This window comes from Hyperoodon ampullatus, assembly GCF_949752795.1.
Source record: "Hyperoodon ampullatus genome assembly, chromosome: 11".
Lineage (NCBI taxonomy): Eukaryota > Metazoa > Chordata > Mammalia > Artiodactyla > Ziphiidae > Hyperoodon > Hyperoodon ampullatus.
Window position 1 is genome coordinate 56,535,546 of NC_136924.1, and position 15,584 is coordinate 56,551,129.

The 15,584-nt window shown below is 35.4% G+C and overlaps 1 protein-coding gene across 5 annotated transcripts in view; it reads left to right on the top strand.

The window, feature by feature from the left end:
- Positions 1–14,749, top strand: part of ATF1 (activating transcription factor 1) — a gene marked incomplete at both ends in the record, with an annotated part of 53,580 nt that extends 38,831 nt beyond the window's left edge. For 3 of the 5 annotated variants that reach the window (XM_079714815.1, XM_079714816.1, XM_079714817.1), the window contains 4 exons: positions 6,535–6,665; positions 9,728–9,910; positions 9,996–10,155; positions 14,605–14,749. In XM_079714815.1, the coding sequence (XP_079570941.1) occupies positions 6,535–6,665; positions 9,728–9,910; positions 9,996–10,155; positions 14,605–14,749 (619 nt within the window). The remainder of the gene's footprint in view (positions 1–6,534; positions 6,666–9,727; positions 9,911–9,995; positions 10,156–14,604) is intronic. The other 2 variants (XM_079714818.1, XM_079714819.1) reach the window with 2 other exon arrangements.
- Positions 14,750–15,584: the final 835 nt, after the last annotated feature.

Below are 15,584 nucleotides of genomic sequence, written 5' to 3' on the forward strand. Positions count from 1 at the left end.
AGATTTAATAGGACAAAGATAAAGAGTTAGTCAACTTCAAAGATAGTTCAATGGAGATTATCCAATCTGAAGAATAGAGATTGGAAAAATTAATTAGCTCTCAGGGACTTGTGAGGCAATACCCAAAGATCTAAAACTGTGTCATTTGAGTTACAGAACAGAAAAATGTTGCAAAAAAAATACTTGTAGAAATAATAGCTGAAATGTTCCCAAATTCGGTGAAACCTACAAATTGAAAAAGCTTAGCAAATCTTAAACAAGATAAAACGCAAAGAAATCCCTGCCCAGATATATATCATAATCAAACTGCTGAAAAATAAAGACATAAATATTGTGAGCAGCCAGAGAAAAATGACACTACTTACAAGGGCATGATGTGAATGATTATAGGTTTCTCGTCAGAAACTGTGCAAGCTAGAAGAAATGAAATAGCATTTTTAAAGTGCTAAAGAAAACTGTTAATCCAGAATTCTCTATCTAGTGAAAATAACCCTCAGAAATGGAGGTGAACTAAGTATTCTCAGATAAAGGAAAACTAAGAGAAATCATTGACAGCAGACTTGCTCTAAAATAACTGCTAAGAAAGTTCTTAAGACCAAAAGAAACATTGGAAGGTTAGGAATGAATAAAGGCAACGGCAAGATCTGGGCAAATATAATGGACTACTCTCCTATTAAATTCTTTAAAATATGTTTGATGGTTGAAAAAAATGACACTGTCTGATGGGGTTTTCAGTGTAGGCAGTTTTAATATCTAAGACAACTACAACATAAATGGGGGAGGATAAAGAGATTTAATATGGTGGTAAAGTTTCTAAGGTTCACTTGAAGGGATAAAATAGTGACTACAAGTAGGCTAGGCATCTATACTGTAACACCTAGAACAACTACTAAAGAAACTGTACAAAGAGATTTAGTCAAATACACAATAGATAAATTAGAGTTCTGAAAAATCTTAACCCAAAAGAATGCAGAATTTTTTTAAAAGGTAGCAAATAATACAATGGTAGATCAACCAATACCAGTAGTTATATTAAGACAGCATGACTTAAACTCACTAAAAGACAGAGATTATAAATAGACACAAAACTCCTCAAGAAAATATTAGTAAACCAAGTACAGCAACATATAGATGGTATTATACACCATAATTGAGAAAGATTTATCCCAGAGTGCAAAATTGGTTTAACATCTGAAAATCAATTAATGTAATACATTGTATTTATAGAATAAAAACAAAAAACTTATAGTCATCTGAACAGACACACAAAAAAGCATTTGATGAAATCCAGTACCCTTTAATGATAAAAATTCTCATCAAACAGATAGATGGGAGTTTCCTCAACCTAATAAAGTACATCTATAAGAGCCCAGAGCTAACATCATATTTAATGGTGGAAGACTGAATGTTTTCCCCCTAACATCAGGCACAAGACAAGGCTGTGGATGTCTGCTCTCACTATTTCTATTTAACATTTTACTCAGGAAATCAAGCAAGAAAATGAAATGAAAGGCATATTGGAAAGGAAGAAATAAAAGTTTGCAGATGAGGGCTTCCCTGGTGGCGCAGTGGTTGGGAGTCCGCCTGCCGATGCAGGGGACACGGGTTCGTGCCCCGGTCTGGGAGGATCCCACATGCTGCGGAGCGGCTGGGCCCGTGAGCCATGGCCGCTGAGCCTGCGCGTCCGGAGCCTGTGCTCCACAACGGGAGAGGCCACAACAGTGAGAGGCCCGCGTACCACAAAAAAAAAAAAAAAAAAAAAAAAAAAAAAAAAGTTTGCAGATGACAATGATCTCATATATAGAAAATCACAAAGGATCCACTAAAATAGAACTAATAAATAAGTTCAGCAGGGTTGTGGGATACAAAATCAATTGGTTTTCTAAACACTAGCAATAAACAATCCAAAAATAAAATTAAGAAAACAGTTCTACTTAAAATAACATAAAATGTATAAAATACTTTAATACTTGAAATTAAATTTATAAATTCAAATTATATAAAACAGAAGTATAATACTTGTGTATTGAAAACTACAAAACCTGTTGAGAGACATTTTTTAAAAATCTAAACAAAAAGACATCACATGTTCATCAGTTGGAAGACTAAATATTGTTAAGACAAATAACCCAGTTAAACAATGAAGAAAAGATTTGAATAAACATTTCTACAAAGAAGATATACAAATGGTCCATAAGTATGTGAAAAACTGATCAACATCATTTGTCATTAGGTAAATGCAAATCAAAATAATGAGATATGACTTCAAACCTGGTAGGATGCCTAAAAAACAAAAACAAACAAAAAACCCATAACAGATGTTGATAAGGGGGGCAGTGGCTGTGGAAACAATCTGGCAGTTCTTCAAAATACTGAACACACATACCTTATAAGCCATTACTACTATTGCTATATATATAAGCAAGAGAAATAAAAACATAATCAAAAGAAAATTGGCTATATTAATATCATACAAAATAAGACTTAAGGGCTTCCCTGGTGGCGCAGTGGTTGAGAGTCCGCCTGCCAATGCAGGGGACACGGTTTCGTGCCCCAATCCGGGAAGATCCCACATGCCGTGGAGCAGCTAGGCCTGTGAGCCATGGCCGCTGGGCCTGCACATCCGGAGCCTGTGCTCTGCAATGGGAGAGGCCACAACAGTGAGAGGCCCGCGTACCACAAAAAAAAAAAAAAAAAAAGAAAAAGAAAACAAAACAAAACAAAGTAAGACTTCAGAGCAAAGAAAATTGTCAGAGATAAAGAGGGAGTCAGTTCACCAAGAAGACATAACAATCCTAAATATGTACACATCTAACAACAGAGCTTCATAATACATGTATCAAAAACTTACAGAACTGAAAAGCAAAATAAATCCACAGTTATAGCTGAAAATTTGAGTACACCTACCTCAGTATCCGACAGAACTTGTAGCCAGAAATTCAGCAAGATTATAGAACAACTGAACAATATAATCAACCAGTCGGATCTAATTGACATTTTTAGAACACTTTACCCACGTGCACAAAGAACATTCACCAAGAAACACCACATCCTGGATCATAACAAACCTTAACAAATTTAGAAGAATTGAAATTATGCAAAGTTCTCTTATTTTTGAATTAGACTAGAAGCCAGTAAAAGAAAGATAACAGGAAAATCTCCAAACATACAGAAATTAACACACTTAGAAATAATCCATGGACCAAACAGAAAATCTTAAGGGAAATTAGAAAGCACTGTGGACTTAATGAAAAATGAAAATATCAAAATCTGGAGCTGTAACCAGTGGGAAGTAATTAGAGGAAAATTTACCTTATTAAATAAAAACTTATAAAAGAAGGAAAGTCTCAAATCAGGTTTCCACTTTAAGAAACTAGGGGAAAAACAAAATAAGGTCAAAGCAGGCAGGAGAAATGAAATAATAGAGATTAAGCGCAGAAATCAGGGAATTCCCTGGTGGTCCAGTGGTTAGGACTCCGCACTTCCATTGCCAGGGGGCCCGGGTTTGATCCCTGGTCGGGGAACTAAGATCCTGCAAGATGCATGGCACAGCCAGGGGGGAAAAATAGAGCAGAAGTCAATGAACTTGAAAAGAGAAAACTAATAGAGATAATATAACTGAAAGGTGGTTCTTTGGGGAAAAAGAATTAGTAAAATTGATAATCCGGTAGCAGGATGGGGGGAATGGTGAATATAAAAGGGAGAGTGGTCAGAGATGAGGTTGGAGAGGTCACGAGGACAAGTTATGGCCTTGTAGACTGTGTCATTTATTCTTATAGGGAGCCACTGCAGATGAGTGACTTGATCTGACTGACATTTTAAAAAGATGACTGGTTGATGATTGGCGTGGAGAATGGACTGTAGTAAGGGAAGGGTAGACTAAAGGAGGACCTGTTAGAGGCTACTACTGTTCAGTCAAGAGGGCGGTGGCATGGACTGGGGTGCAGCAGTGGAGGTGATGAGGGTGGGTAAGATTCTGGATATATTTTCAAGATAGAGACAATGGGATTTGTTTATGAATTGGATAAAAGGTTGTGAGAAAGAGAGCATGACTCCAAAATTTTTGAAAAACAGAGTCGATATTTACTGACATGGGTAAGACTGCAAGTGGTGGAAGGATATCTGACATTAGATTTGGATGTATTAAGTTTGAGGTGCCTATTGAGTGGAAGTATTCAATACACAATTGGATATAGGAGTTTCGAGTTAAGGAGAGAAGTTGAGGAAATATCATTTGAGGGGTCATCAGTATACACAAGGTATTCAAGCCTATGGGACAGATGAGCTCATTAGAAAGAATATAGATAAAGAGAAGTCCAAAAGACTAAGGTTCTCCAAGAACGAGGCAGGAGGATGAGGAAGAATGCAAAACAGTGGTAAATAATATCTCAAAATATAGTAAAAATAAAGTAATATAGATGGGAATGGTAAACAACAATTTAGGTAATGGTACTCTTTGAGGGGGGAGAAGAGCAGGGAAAGGAATTGGTTGTGACATTTTGGTGTATCTGTAAGTTAATTCCTATTAAAAATGAGATATCTAAAGCAAATATGGCAAAATAGCATCTAATGATTCTTGGTACATGGTACATAGGTGTTTTGTTTTCTGTACTTCTCTTTATGCTCAAAATGTTTCATAACTTAAAATTGAAAAAGAAATGGCCACAGCATTCCACAGTCTCATGCGAGGCTGGCTGCTTAAGACCATGCAGGCAGCTTGTTAAATGGATTCTGGAGCTCTGTCCACTCAGTCATTAGGGGTACCAGTTGGGAATCTGAATTCAGTAAACCTCTCCAGCTGATTCTGGTACATAAGCAGGTTTAGGAACCACTGTGACAATTCTACAGATGGCTAACACAGAGTCCTATAGGACTGCCACCTCTCTTGCTCTCTGTGTGGGACTTCTGTTAGTACAGTCTACACTTGCAGCTCTTGGTGGGAAGACTGTCCAGAGTAAAGAGACCAAGCTGGGGGAGGATCTTCAGTGTGTGGTAAGAGAACAGCTGAAGGATCTAAAATTATTTGGCCTCCAATAAAGAAGACCTGTAGCAGTTGTCAAATATTGCAAAGTAGGGCATGGATATATTGGATTGGCCAAAAAGTTCATTCCGGTTTTCCTGCAAGATGTTATGGAAAAACCCGAATGAACTTTTTGGCCAACCCAATTAGGGTAAAGCTTAACTTTCTCTAGCTTCATTGGGTGGAATTAGCTTTGAGTCTAAATAAGGATGAGCTCTAACCATCCAAAAATTGAACAGTTTGCTTTTTGGAAGTTGTAGATGAATTATTCCTGGAAGTAGAGGCTGTTAGCAATGTTAGAGAATTCCTCCACGGGCTGGAGGGTTAGCACAGATAACATGAAAGATCCCTTTTAATGCTGAGGGGGTTTTTTTCCCTTTGTGATTCTTTTTTATTATTGTTTCCACACAAGTAGTTCAGGTTTTCTGATTTTTCTACAATAAACACAGAATTCTTGAGTAAACATTTCTTTTTCCTTTTCTTTTTTTCCCAAGAAACAAATAATGCTCCCTCCATCCCCAGCTGTGTTTTGGAAGACCTTTCTTTTCAGCAAGGCATCTTTTTCCATCCCCCTTTTTCCATCCCCTTATTCTTGCCATGAGTCCCCCTTTTTTTTTTAACCAAGTCTGAGGGATGCCTGTGGAATCAAATGTACTTCTTGTTAAAATAAGCAATTTTATTTATCACTGATAAGTCTGCATTTTTATAGTAGAATTTTTTTTGTACTTTCCATCAAAGTTAGGAAAATGGGCTTTCTCCCCCCCCCCAGTTATACATACATATATACCTTCTTTTTCATATTCTTTTCCATTATGGTCTATCACAGGATATTGAATATAGTTCCCTGTGCTATACAGTAAGGACCTTGTTGTTTATCCATTCCATATATACCAGTTTGCATGTGCTAACCCCAAACTCCCAATCCATCCCTCTCCCACCTCACTCCCCCTTGACAACCACCAGTCTTTACAGTAGTATTTTTTTTATTTTAATTTTAATTTTTTGGCCAAGCCACGTGGCATGCAGGATCTTAGTTCCCCAACCAAGGATTGAACTGTGCCCTCTGTAGTGGAAGTGCGGATTCTTCCACTGGAACCACTGGACTGCCAGGGAAGTCCAAAATTTAATCTTTTTAATAAAGGTCACTGACACTATTTAGAAAATGAATAGTACTTTGTTAATTAATGAAATACCTCACAATGGAGCCATCTCTCCTGTAGGGGAAGGAGACATTTTATACCTTTACAAGGGCCTTGTATATTGAAAGGCACTCTGTATGGGTCTTTGCTCAGTGTCTCTTTTCAGGTCGTCATAAACTAAAATATAACCAGCCTGCTAATAAAGTCTAGTTTGTGCTAAAACACAGTATGTGCTAAACAAAGGATTCCTTGACACAAGAGTTTAGGTGTCTACCAGATTACTGTATTTTTAACCTGAGATTAAAAAGGTTTAGTAATTTCTTTGTAAAGCTGTCCTCATCACCAACAGTAATAATAGAGTTCTATTTTTCACAGAAAAATTTTGAAAGACCTATCTTCTGAAGATACCCGGGGCAGAAAAGGAGACGGAGAAAATCCTGGAGTTTCTGCTGTCACTTCTATGTCTGTTCCAACTCCCATCTATCAGACTAGCACCGGACAGTACAGTACGTATAGGAATAAATTTCCCACCCGATAGACACACAAAAACTAACCTTTCTGTTTGAAGAAGTGATGTGTAAACTGTCACACTTTAATAGTGATGATTATTAAAGGATAACATTTTGAGCCAGAAATAATGCGAAGTTCCTTTTCAGTATTATCTCATTTATTCCTTACAACAACTTTGTGAGGTGGGCAGTTATCAATTTATGAGGGAACCGAGGCTTAGAGAGTCAGATAATATCCCTGAAGTCATAAAGCTTGTAAGTGATACACGGCTTGTAAATGATGTACTTACTTTAGGGTGTAAGTCTGTGAGTTTTGACAAATGCATGGAGCTGTCTAAGCACCACCACAATCAAGACACTCCATCACCCCAGGAAATTCACCTGTGCTGTGTCCGTTTGTAAATAATCTCTCCCTCCTCTCCTAATCCCTGTTCTTCAAGTTTTATTGGTGTCCCATCTGACCACCTGTCACCATCTCCGGTCATCCTCTCCACCACCTCAGTCTACACTCTCATCTGAATTACTGCAGTATCCGATTGGTCATCTTGCTTCCATTCTTGCTCTAATACTTTTCCATATCTCAGCCAAAGCAATTTATTTAAAATGTCAATTAGGGGCTTCCCTGGTGGCGCAGTGGTTGGGAGTCCGCCTGCCGATGCAGGGGACACGGGTTCGTGCCCCGGTTCGGGAGGATCCCACATGCCGCGGAGTGGCTGGGCCCTTGAGCCATGGCTGCTGAGCTTGAGCGTCCGGAGCCTGTGCTCCGCGGCGGGAGAGGCCCCAACGGTGAGAGGCCCGCGTACCGCAAAAAAAAAAAATAAAAAAAAAAAAAATAAAAAAAAAAAAAATAAAATGTCAATTAGATCACACCATTCTTGCTCAGAATCTTCCAGTGACTTTAGAATAGGTCCTACAAAGCATGACATTCAGGATCTGGCTTTGCCTGCCACTCTGATCTCATCTCCTATCACTTGACGCCATTCTGGCCACACAGACTTTCTTGTTGTTCCTTAACACATGAAGCTTGTTTCTGCCTCAGGGTCTTTGGAGGTGTCATCCCTACTACCTGCGCGTTCTTCACCCACATCCTCACGTGCCTTACGTCCTCACTTTTCATAATTACATATAAATGCTGTAAAATATAGTAGCTTAATTATAGAATATATATAATTATAGATTAGCTTATTTATGATCTGTTCTCAAGGAATGTAAGTTCACAACTATAACCTTGGCATACAGGGCCTGGCGCATGTAGGCTTTCATTAAAATGTGTTATTAATATATGATTTTAAGAATATATGTAGAATATTTCTGTGAGGACACATAAGAAACTGGGAATAGCGGTTGCAAGGAAGGAAACTTAGGAGCAGAGATCAGAGGCAATTGGGAGGTTCACTTTTCATTTTAAACAAAACTGAATTTTTTTTTTTAATCACATGTATTGCTGTTTCAAAAAAAAATTTTTAAGGCAGCATATTAGCAAGTTAAAAGTTATGATATATTAAATGGTTTATTATTCTAAACCCATTAAAAATTAGAATTATGAAAACTACATAGAAACTTGGGCTAATATTTCATATGTTACAACTGAAGCAAGTATAGTACAAGTCATATTTAGGGCAGCATGATCCAGTAGAACTTGATGATGCAAATGTTCTGTATTTGCATTGTCTAGTACAGTAGCTGCTAAACTATGTGTGAATACTGAGCACATGACATGTGGCTGGTGAGACTGAGGAACTGAAGTTTTTATTTTAATTTTAGTTAATTTAAATAGCCACGCGTGGCTCATGGCTACTGTATTGAACAGTACAGTTGAGTTCTTCAAAGAAGTAAATGCAACCAGGTAAATACACATGTTAAGCAAGTACAAGAAGATATGTTGCAAAAACGAAAACATTCTGTATTAACATATATATTTAACATCAAAAGATGTGTATCTATAATGTGTGTAAATAAACCTATTTTGATATTTATAGATCAATCTGTGTGAGCATAGGAAAAGATTAGGAAGGTTGTGCACCAAAATAATGTTTACCTCAGGAGGGGGGTGGGGAGTGGACAGTGGAATAAATAGGGATAATGGGACTTTTTATTTATATATTTATTTATATATATTTATATATGTATGTAATGTGTGTTGCAGGGAAGGAGATTGAAAGTAATTCCTAGTATAAATTTAAAACAAATCTCTGAATCTAAAAAAAATTTTTTTTTTTCTTTTTCGGTACGCGGGCCTCTCACTGCTGTGGCCTCTCCCGTTGCGGAGCACAGGCTCCGGACGCGCAGGCTCAGTGGCCGTGGCTCACGGGCCCAGCCGCTCTGCAGCATGTGGGATCTTCCCGGACCGGGGCACGAGCCCGTGTCCCCTGCATCGGCAAGCGGACTCTCAACCACTGTGCCACCAGGGAAGCCCCTAAAAAATTTTAATGTCTGTACTTATAAAGTCATTTTATAAATTAAAGTATATGGGAATATGTGTTGTGTGGTAGTAGGGAAAGGATAAGGATAATCAGAAACAGTGGTCACCACTAGAGAGTGGAGCTAAGAAAGAGTATGAAGATTTACTTTTTCATTATGTAACCTTTTATCCTTTTTGAATTTTCTTCCATAGGCACACTTATCTATTCAAAAATATTTTAAAATACAATCTTTTTAATGCTTTTAAATAAAAATTACAAACTATGTTAATATTTCCTACTACTTATTTTTCCTTTAAAAGTTAGTCATCGGTGGTACTCTTTTCTAATGGCCAAAACTGCTGTGACAACATTAACAATTATCATGGAATGCTTTATAGAGCCCCAAATGGGTTTTGACCAATCAGTTATTATACAATTTGAGACTAAATTTAAGATTAGTGCATCTGAAATACAAAATTTTCTGAAGAAATGCCATTTTACTTGTTTTACATATAGCTCACCCAAAGTAGTCAACAGTTATCAAGTGGAATTGCATTTTAAACCTGTTTTAATAAATAGCAAATTTTTTTTTGCCAATCCTTTGTCATTAGTGTGTTGTACAGCCTTATATTAGCTATGTTCTCTCTTTGGTTAAAGTTGCCATTGCCCCAAATGGAGCCTTACAGCTGGCCAGTCCAGGCACAGATGGAGTACAGGGGCTTCAGACATTAACCATGACAAATTCAGGCAGTACTCAACAAGGTACAACAATTCTCCAGTATGCACAGACCTCTGATGGACAGCAAATACTTGTGCCCAGCAACCAGGTGGTTGTACAAAGTAAGTTTGCTTAAGTATCTATGGAAAGTATCGCAAAGTACTTTCAAAGACACTTATAAGTTAACTCATTCTTTTGACCACACAGCTGCATCAGGAGATATGCAGACATATCAGATCCGTACCACACCTTCAGCTACTTCGCTACCACAAACCGTGGTGATGACATCTCCCGTAACCCTTACATCTCAGACAACTAAGACAGATGACCCCCAACTGAAAAGAGAAATAAGGTTGATGAAAAATAGGTAGGTAGTAAAATTATACTATCAGAATGGGTAATGTTTTTATAAATCTCAAAATATAACCAGATATTAACTGAGATTGTGTATTAGAAACAAGGAGAAGGGATTATATCAACATTATTTTAACTGAGTGTTAGATTATGTCTAGTACATTCCAGTGCATCAGTGAGTCCCTTTGCATAGTTTCTTTATTTAATATATGACCTAGAGTTCTTCCATTTTTATTGTGTCCTTTGAATAGCACTGTTAAGCAAAACTTTTCAAACAATATATTTTGTTCTTATTCAGATGACAAAGTTAAGTGAAAATAATAATTTGCTGCTTGCTGTCGACCAGAGTGAGAATAGGCAAGAATTAGTAGGATTCTGCATAATACCTAATATACTTCTGGATACAGAATTCCTCTTAAAAATGAATTTTGATCATGAAATATAGTAGTCATTTAATCCCCAGAAACATTTATTTGTTTTAAATGTATTTTAAACATTGCTGTATGCACTACATATACATCAGGCATTAAAAATCACTAGTTCTTTGAGAAAAAGAATATGATGGGTAGCCTTCTGCAGTGTGTTCAAGGGAAAAGAAAAGACACCAGTAAACTATATTAGAAACAAAAAAGGGTAAATAGCCACAGATACAACAAATTTTTAAAATTATAATAAGGTTCTATTTTCAGGTCCTCTCCAGTAAGTTAGAAAATTAGAATAAAGGATAATTTTCTAGAGCAATAAAAATTACCATAAAAGGACCAGATGGATACATTTAATTACTTCAAGATAAAATGTTTCTTTACTAAAAACAAGAGGAAGCATCACTGTAAATGACTTGGTAACAAGGCAGGGACCATCTGTTGTTTTGGAGGTTCCAACAAATACAAGTAAATGAAGTAAGTTATGTAAATTATTAGAAAAGAATTGTATCTCGTTGCTGATGATATGATTGTGTACCTAGGAAACCCAAAAGACTTGTTAAAAATTACTAAAGTGTGACTTCTCTTTCTGACAGTGTAACCTCAGCTACATAATAAAAGCTTGATGAAATATAAAAACCATCCTTTTAAATGATTGGATGAGCATGCAGAAAGTAAGAGAAATCTATTGAGGTTAGACGCGCGAACCAGAAGCCCAGGACCATGATGTTAAATAAGCACTGAAGCAGCCCCTGTATATCCTAGGGATAAATTCAGATCTTTGTAATTGGTATAGCTTTGGTATGCAGAGGGGACTCGGGACAGAGGCTGGGGCCTCTGCAGGCTGGAGAACTGGATCACATTATTTTTCATGAGGTCAAGACCCAAGAAGTACTACATCCATAAGCTGAGAATTGTAATTTAAAAAATTAGTGCCCCCAGTTGGAGAAAGCAACTTCAACACAGGCTCTAATGAATTCCCATACATTGAGTTCTAACAAATGTAAGTTGAAAAATCAGACTACCCAAGGAATTAGGCCTCCATTATATGTGCCAACTCCTTAGGCGACTGTCACAAAAAATTATTTCCATTTTTTTGAGATAAGGAAACTGAGGCCTAGAGAAGTTAAGTTACTTGACCAAGGTTACACTGCTCAGTAACTGATAGAGGTAGGGTTTAAATTCATGGGTCCAAGTTTTAGAGTCCAAAGTCTTAGGGAATCCCACACTGCCTTTCAGGAGCAAGAGTCAGCAGAAAGAGCAGACGACAGAATGAGTTTTGTGAAGTCTTCAGTAATCTAATGGAGAGAGGGAAAGAAGTGTGTCTTTTGTATTTAAAAAAAGGATGTCATTGTAAATCATCAAAGCTCAAGAGACTATAAAAATGATAAAAATTGGAGAGGAAAAATAAAACTATTATTATTAGCAAAGATATATTCATCTGCTTAGAATATCCAGGAAGATCATCTGCAAACTATTTGAAGTTGAAAAAGAACCAGTTCTTTTCAACATTTGTACCAGAAGCCCTTGTCACTTTAGTAAAACAGGAAAAGGGAGGGGAAATTACAAGGATTTAAATGAAAAAAATAGAAACTATTACTATCTTTTATATGATTGCTTGATTTAAAAAAAAACAAACCAAATGGACTTAGAGAAAAATTATTGTAAGTAATGAGTTTACTAGATATAAAATCAGTTTTCAAAAATCAACTATTTCTTCACACCATCAATAAAGAGTTTGGTAAATAATTATTAAAAAGATATCATTTATATTATCAATAAATAAAATATGTGAGAATAAATCTAACAAAAGCTGTCCAGGACATTTACGGAAAACATTGTAAAATGTTTCTGAAAGACATTAAGGAAGATCTAAATAAATGGAGAAATATACTATGTCCATAGATATGGAAACTCACTATTATAAAGATGACTATTTTTCCCCCCGATTGATCCATAGATTCAATGCAGTTCCAATCAAAACCCAAACAGGTTGTTTGAAGAACTTGACAAGTTGATACTAAAATTTGTAGAAGAGTAAAGGGCCAAGAGCAGCCAAAATATTCCAGACAAGAATAAGGTGAGGAGATATCAAGTTTTGTTTAAAGCTGTGGTAATTCAAATCATGTGATATTGGCATTGAGATAAACAAAATCACCAGTGAAATAGAGTAGGGAGCTCAGAAACAGATCTGTGAATACATGAAACCCTGGTAGGGCAGATTATTGGGGGAAGGAGGGACTCCAATAAATGGTGCTAAGATAGTTATTTATATGTGAAAAAAAATATTGGATTTCTTCCGCACACCATACACAAAAATCATGCTAAATGGATTAAAAACATATATGTGAAAGGTGAAATTTTTAAAACTTTTAGGTGAAAATGTATAATCTCATGGTTTCAAGTATAAGGAAGATTCCTTAAAACAACACACATAAACACAAAAAAATTAACATGAAAAATTGATGAATCCTCATTAAAACGAGTAACTTCTTTTCATCAAAAGATAAAGTGAGTGAAAATATAAGCTTCAAACCTATAGAAGATGTTTGCAATATATCTAACCAAAAACAAACAGATTTGTTTGAAAAAATATAAAGATCTTCTGAATTAATGAGAAGTATAACCCAACTGAAAAAATGTTGAATATATTTTTGAAATGATACTGACACAACTCCACATCTGGAAGAAAATTAAATTGGACTCCTATTTTATACCATATACAGAAGTAATTGCAGATGGATTAAAGACTTAACTGTGAAAATTAAGCAATAAAATCTTTAAGATAAAATTTAGAAATACATAGTGTATCACATTTTAATATAAGCCAAGAAAAAGACTTTAAAAAAGAGCATTTATTGCATTAAGAAATAAAAATATCAGAAATCAAGTGGTAGATTAGAAAATAATGTAGAAACAGATAAAGGGTTACTATAAAAATATCAGAAATCAAGTGGTAGATTAGAAAATGTAGAAACAGATAAAGGGTTACTATGTATAATGCACTGGGAGTTCTTAGGTTGTTCATCTTTCAAATAATTTCTAATTGTAAAATGGGCAAAATGTATGAATGGAAAAGGGTATGAATAGCCAAATTATGTAAGAGCAGATCCGAAAGACCGTTAAATTTTTGAGAATATGCTCAATCACACTAGTAGTTAGGGAAGTGAAAATTAACAATGAAATGTCCACGTGGCAAAGAACTGTGTACCAGTATATCAATAGAAACATCATTAAAATAGTATGTGTAAAAAAAGCAAGTTGCAGATAATATCTACAGTCCATAGTATAAAAAATACTCAAAGTAATACTTTTTACTTCTATATGTATGTAAAACTTGAATGTAAATCCATAGAAATATTCTAACAGGACATGTACAAAACTGAGAATGAAAGCACTGTTTGTAATTAAAACTCAATAAATAAAAATTAGAGAATCTATGTGCCAAAAGTTAATAAGAGGACCCATAAATTTCATTTATTGGTATTTATCCAAGAGAAATGGGACATATGTTCACAAAGAGACTGGCACAAGAACATGCATAGCAGCTAAAACTAGAAAACAGCCCAAGAGAATGGATCAACAAATTGTAATGATATTCATACAGTGGAATATGCCCAACAATATAAAGGAACAAACCACTGCACAGTAACACAGATAAACCTCAAAAATATAGAGTGAAAGGAGATCAGACACAATGTATGACTCTGGTATCTGAAGTTCTAGAATAGGAAAAATTTCATCTATGGTGATAAAAATCAAAACAGTAGTTGCTTGGGGAGATGAACGGGCATGAGGGAACTTTCTGGGGCAATAAAAATGTATGTCTTGATGGGTGGGTGGGTTATACAGGTATATGCATTTGCCAAAACTGACTGAATTCTGCACTGAAGATCATTATGTTTCACTGTATATAGATCATACCTTAATTTTTTTTAATGAGGAAAAAATGATGACCAGGGAAGATTACTGAAGTGCATTTACAATTTAAGGAATGTGAACTTTTTTCTAACATTGGTTTTTTTAATGCTTACATTTAGAGAAGCTGCTCGAGAATGTCGCAGAAAGAAGAAAGAATATGTGAAATGTCTGGAAAATCGAGTTGCAGTCCTGGAAAATCAAAATAAAACTCTAATAGAAGAGTTGAAAACTTTGAAGGATCTTTATTCTAATAAAAGTGTTTGATTCTTACTTAAGAAAGAAAATATTTTTGTGGACTTGCCTAAAAATTAGACGGAATTTCTTTTCTTTTTTAGTGAAGTTTTATGAATTAAAAGGTCAAAAATGAAGCTTTTTATTTAGGCTTTTGCAACTCAAAGATAAATATCTTACGCAGGAGATCTGGTGACAGAGGATAAAGTGGAAAAAGACCTCAAGGAGGTTACTGGCACAACTGGAAGCTCTGTAAAAATTAAACATACTCAAGAAACAAGAAATGAACTTTCACAAATTCATATTTTCTAAATAACAATAGTTGTCATATTCCAAAAATGGCAGATAAGATGAAATTTGATAAATAGATTTTTAAAAATAAATCAGTTTACCCTATAGGTTTGCATTTTTTACTGTTTCCTAAAATTTACCTTTTCAATTGTGTGTGTGTGCAATTTCTGCCAATAAATTCTAAATTACAAATAGAAAAAATCTAATATACAACTAAATATATAAATTATGTGTTCTGATTATGTATACTTGCTCTATCATCAGGTCTTAAATGGGTTTTTAAAAGTTTGTTTATTGGACTTGAGAGGATTTTTGAGACTGGGTTAACTATTTTTGAGGCCTTGTCCTAAAAGGCGTCTAAGGTACATGAATGGAGTGTGGTGATTTTGTAAAATTTTTTTATCAGAATGGAAAGAGAATTGTTTAAAAGTTTGATACTTTTAAATGGTTTGTTTTTTGGTTACTCTGGGAATGGTGATTTTCTACAAATATTTAATAAATTGTTTTTTGATTCTGTATTCTGTATGCAGTTAAATATACATTACTTATTCTGTTGTGCTTTAATAGAATGGAATGT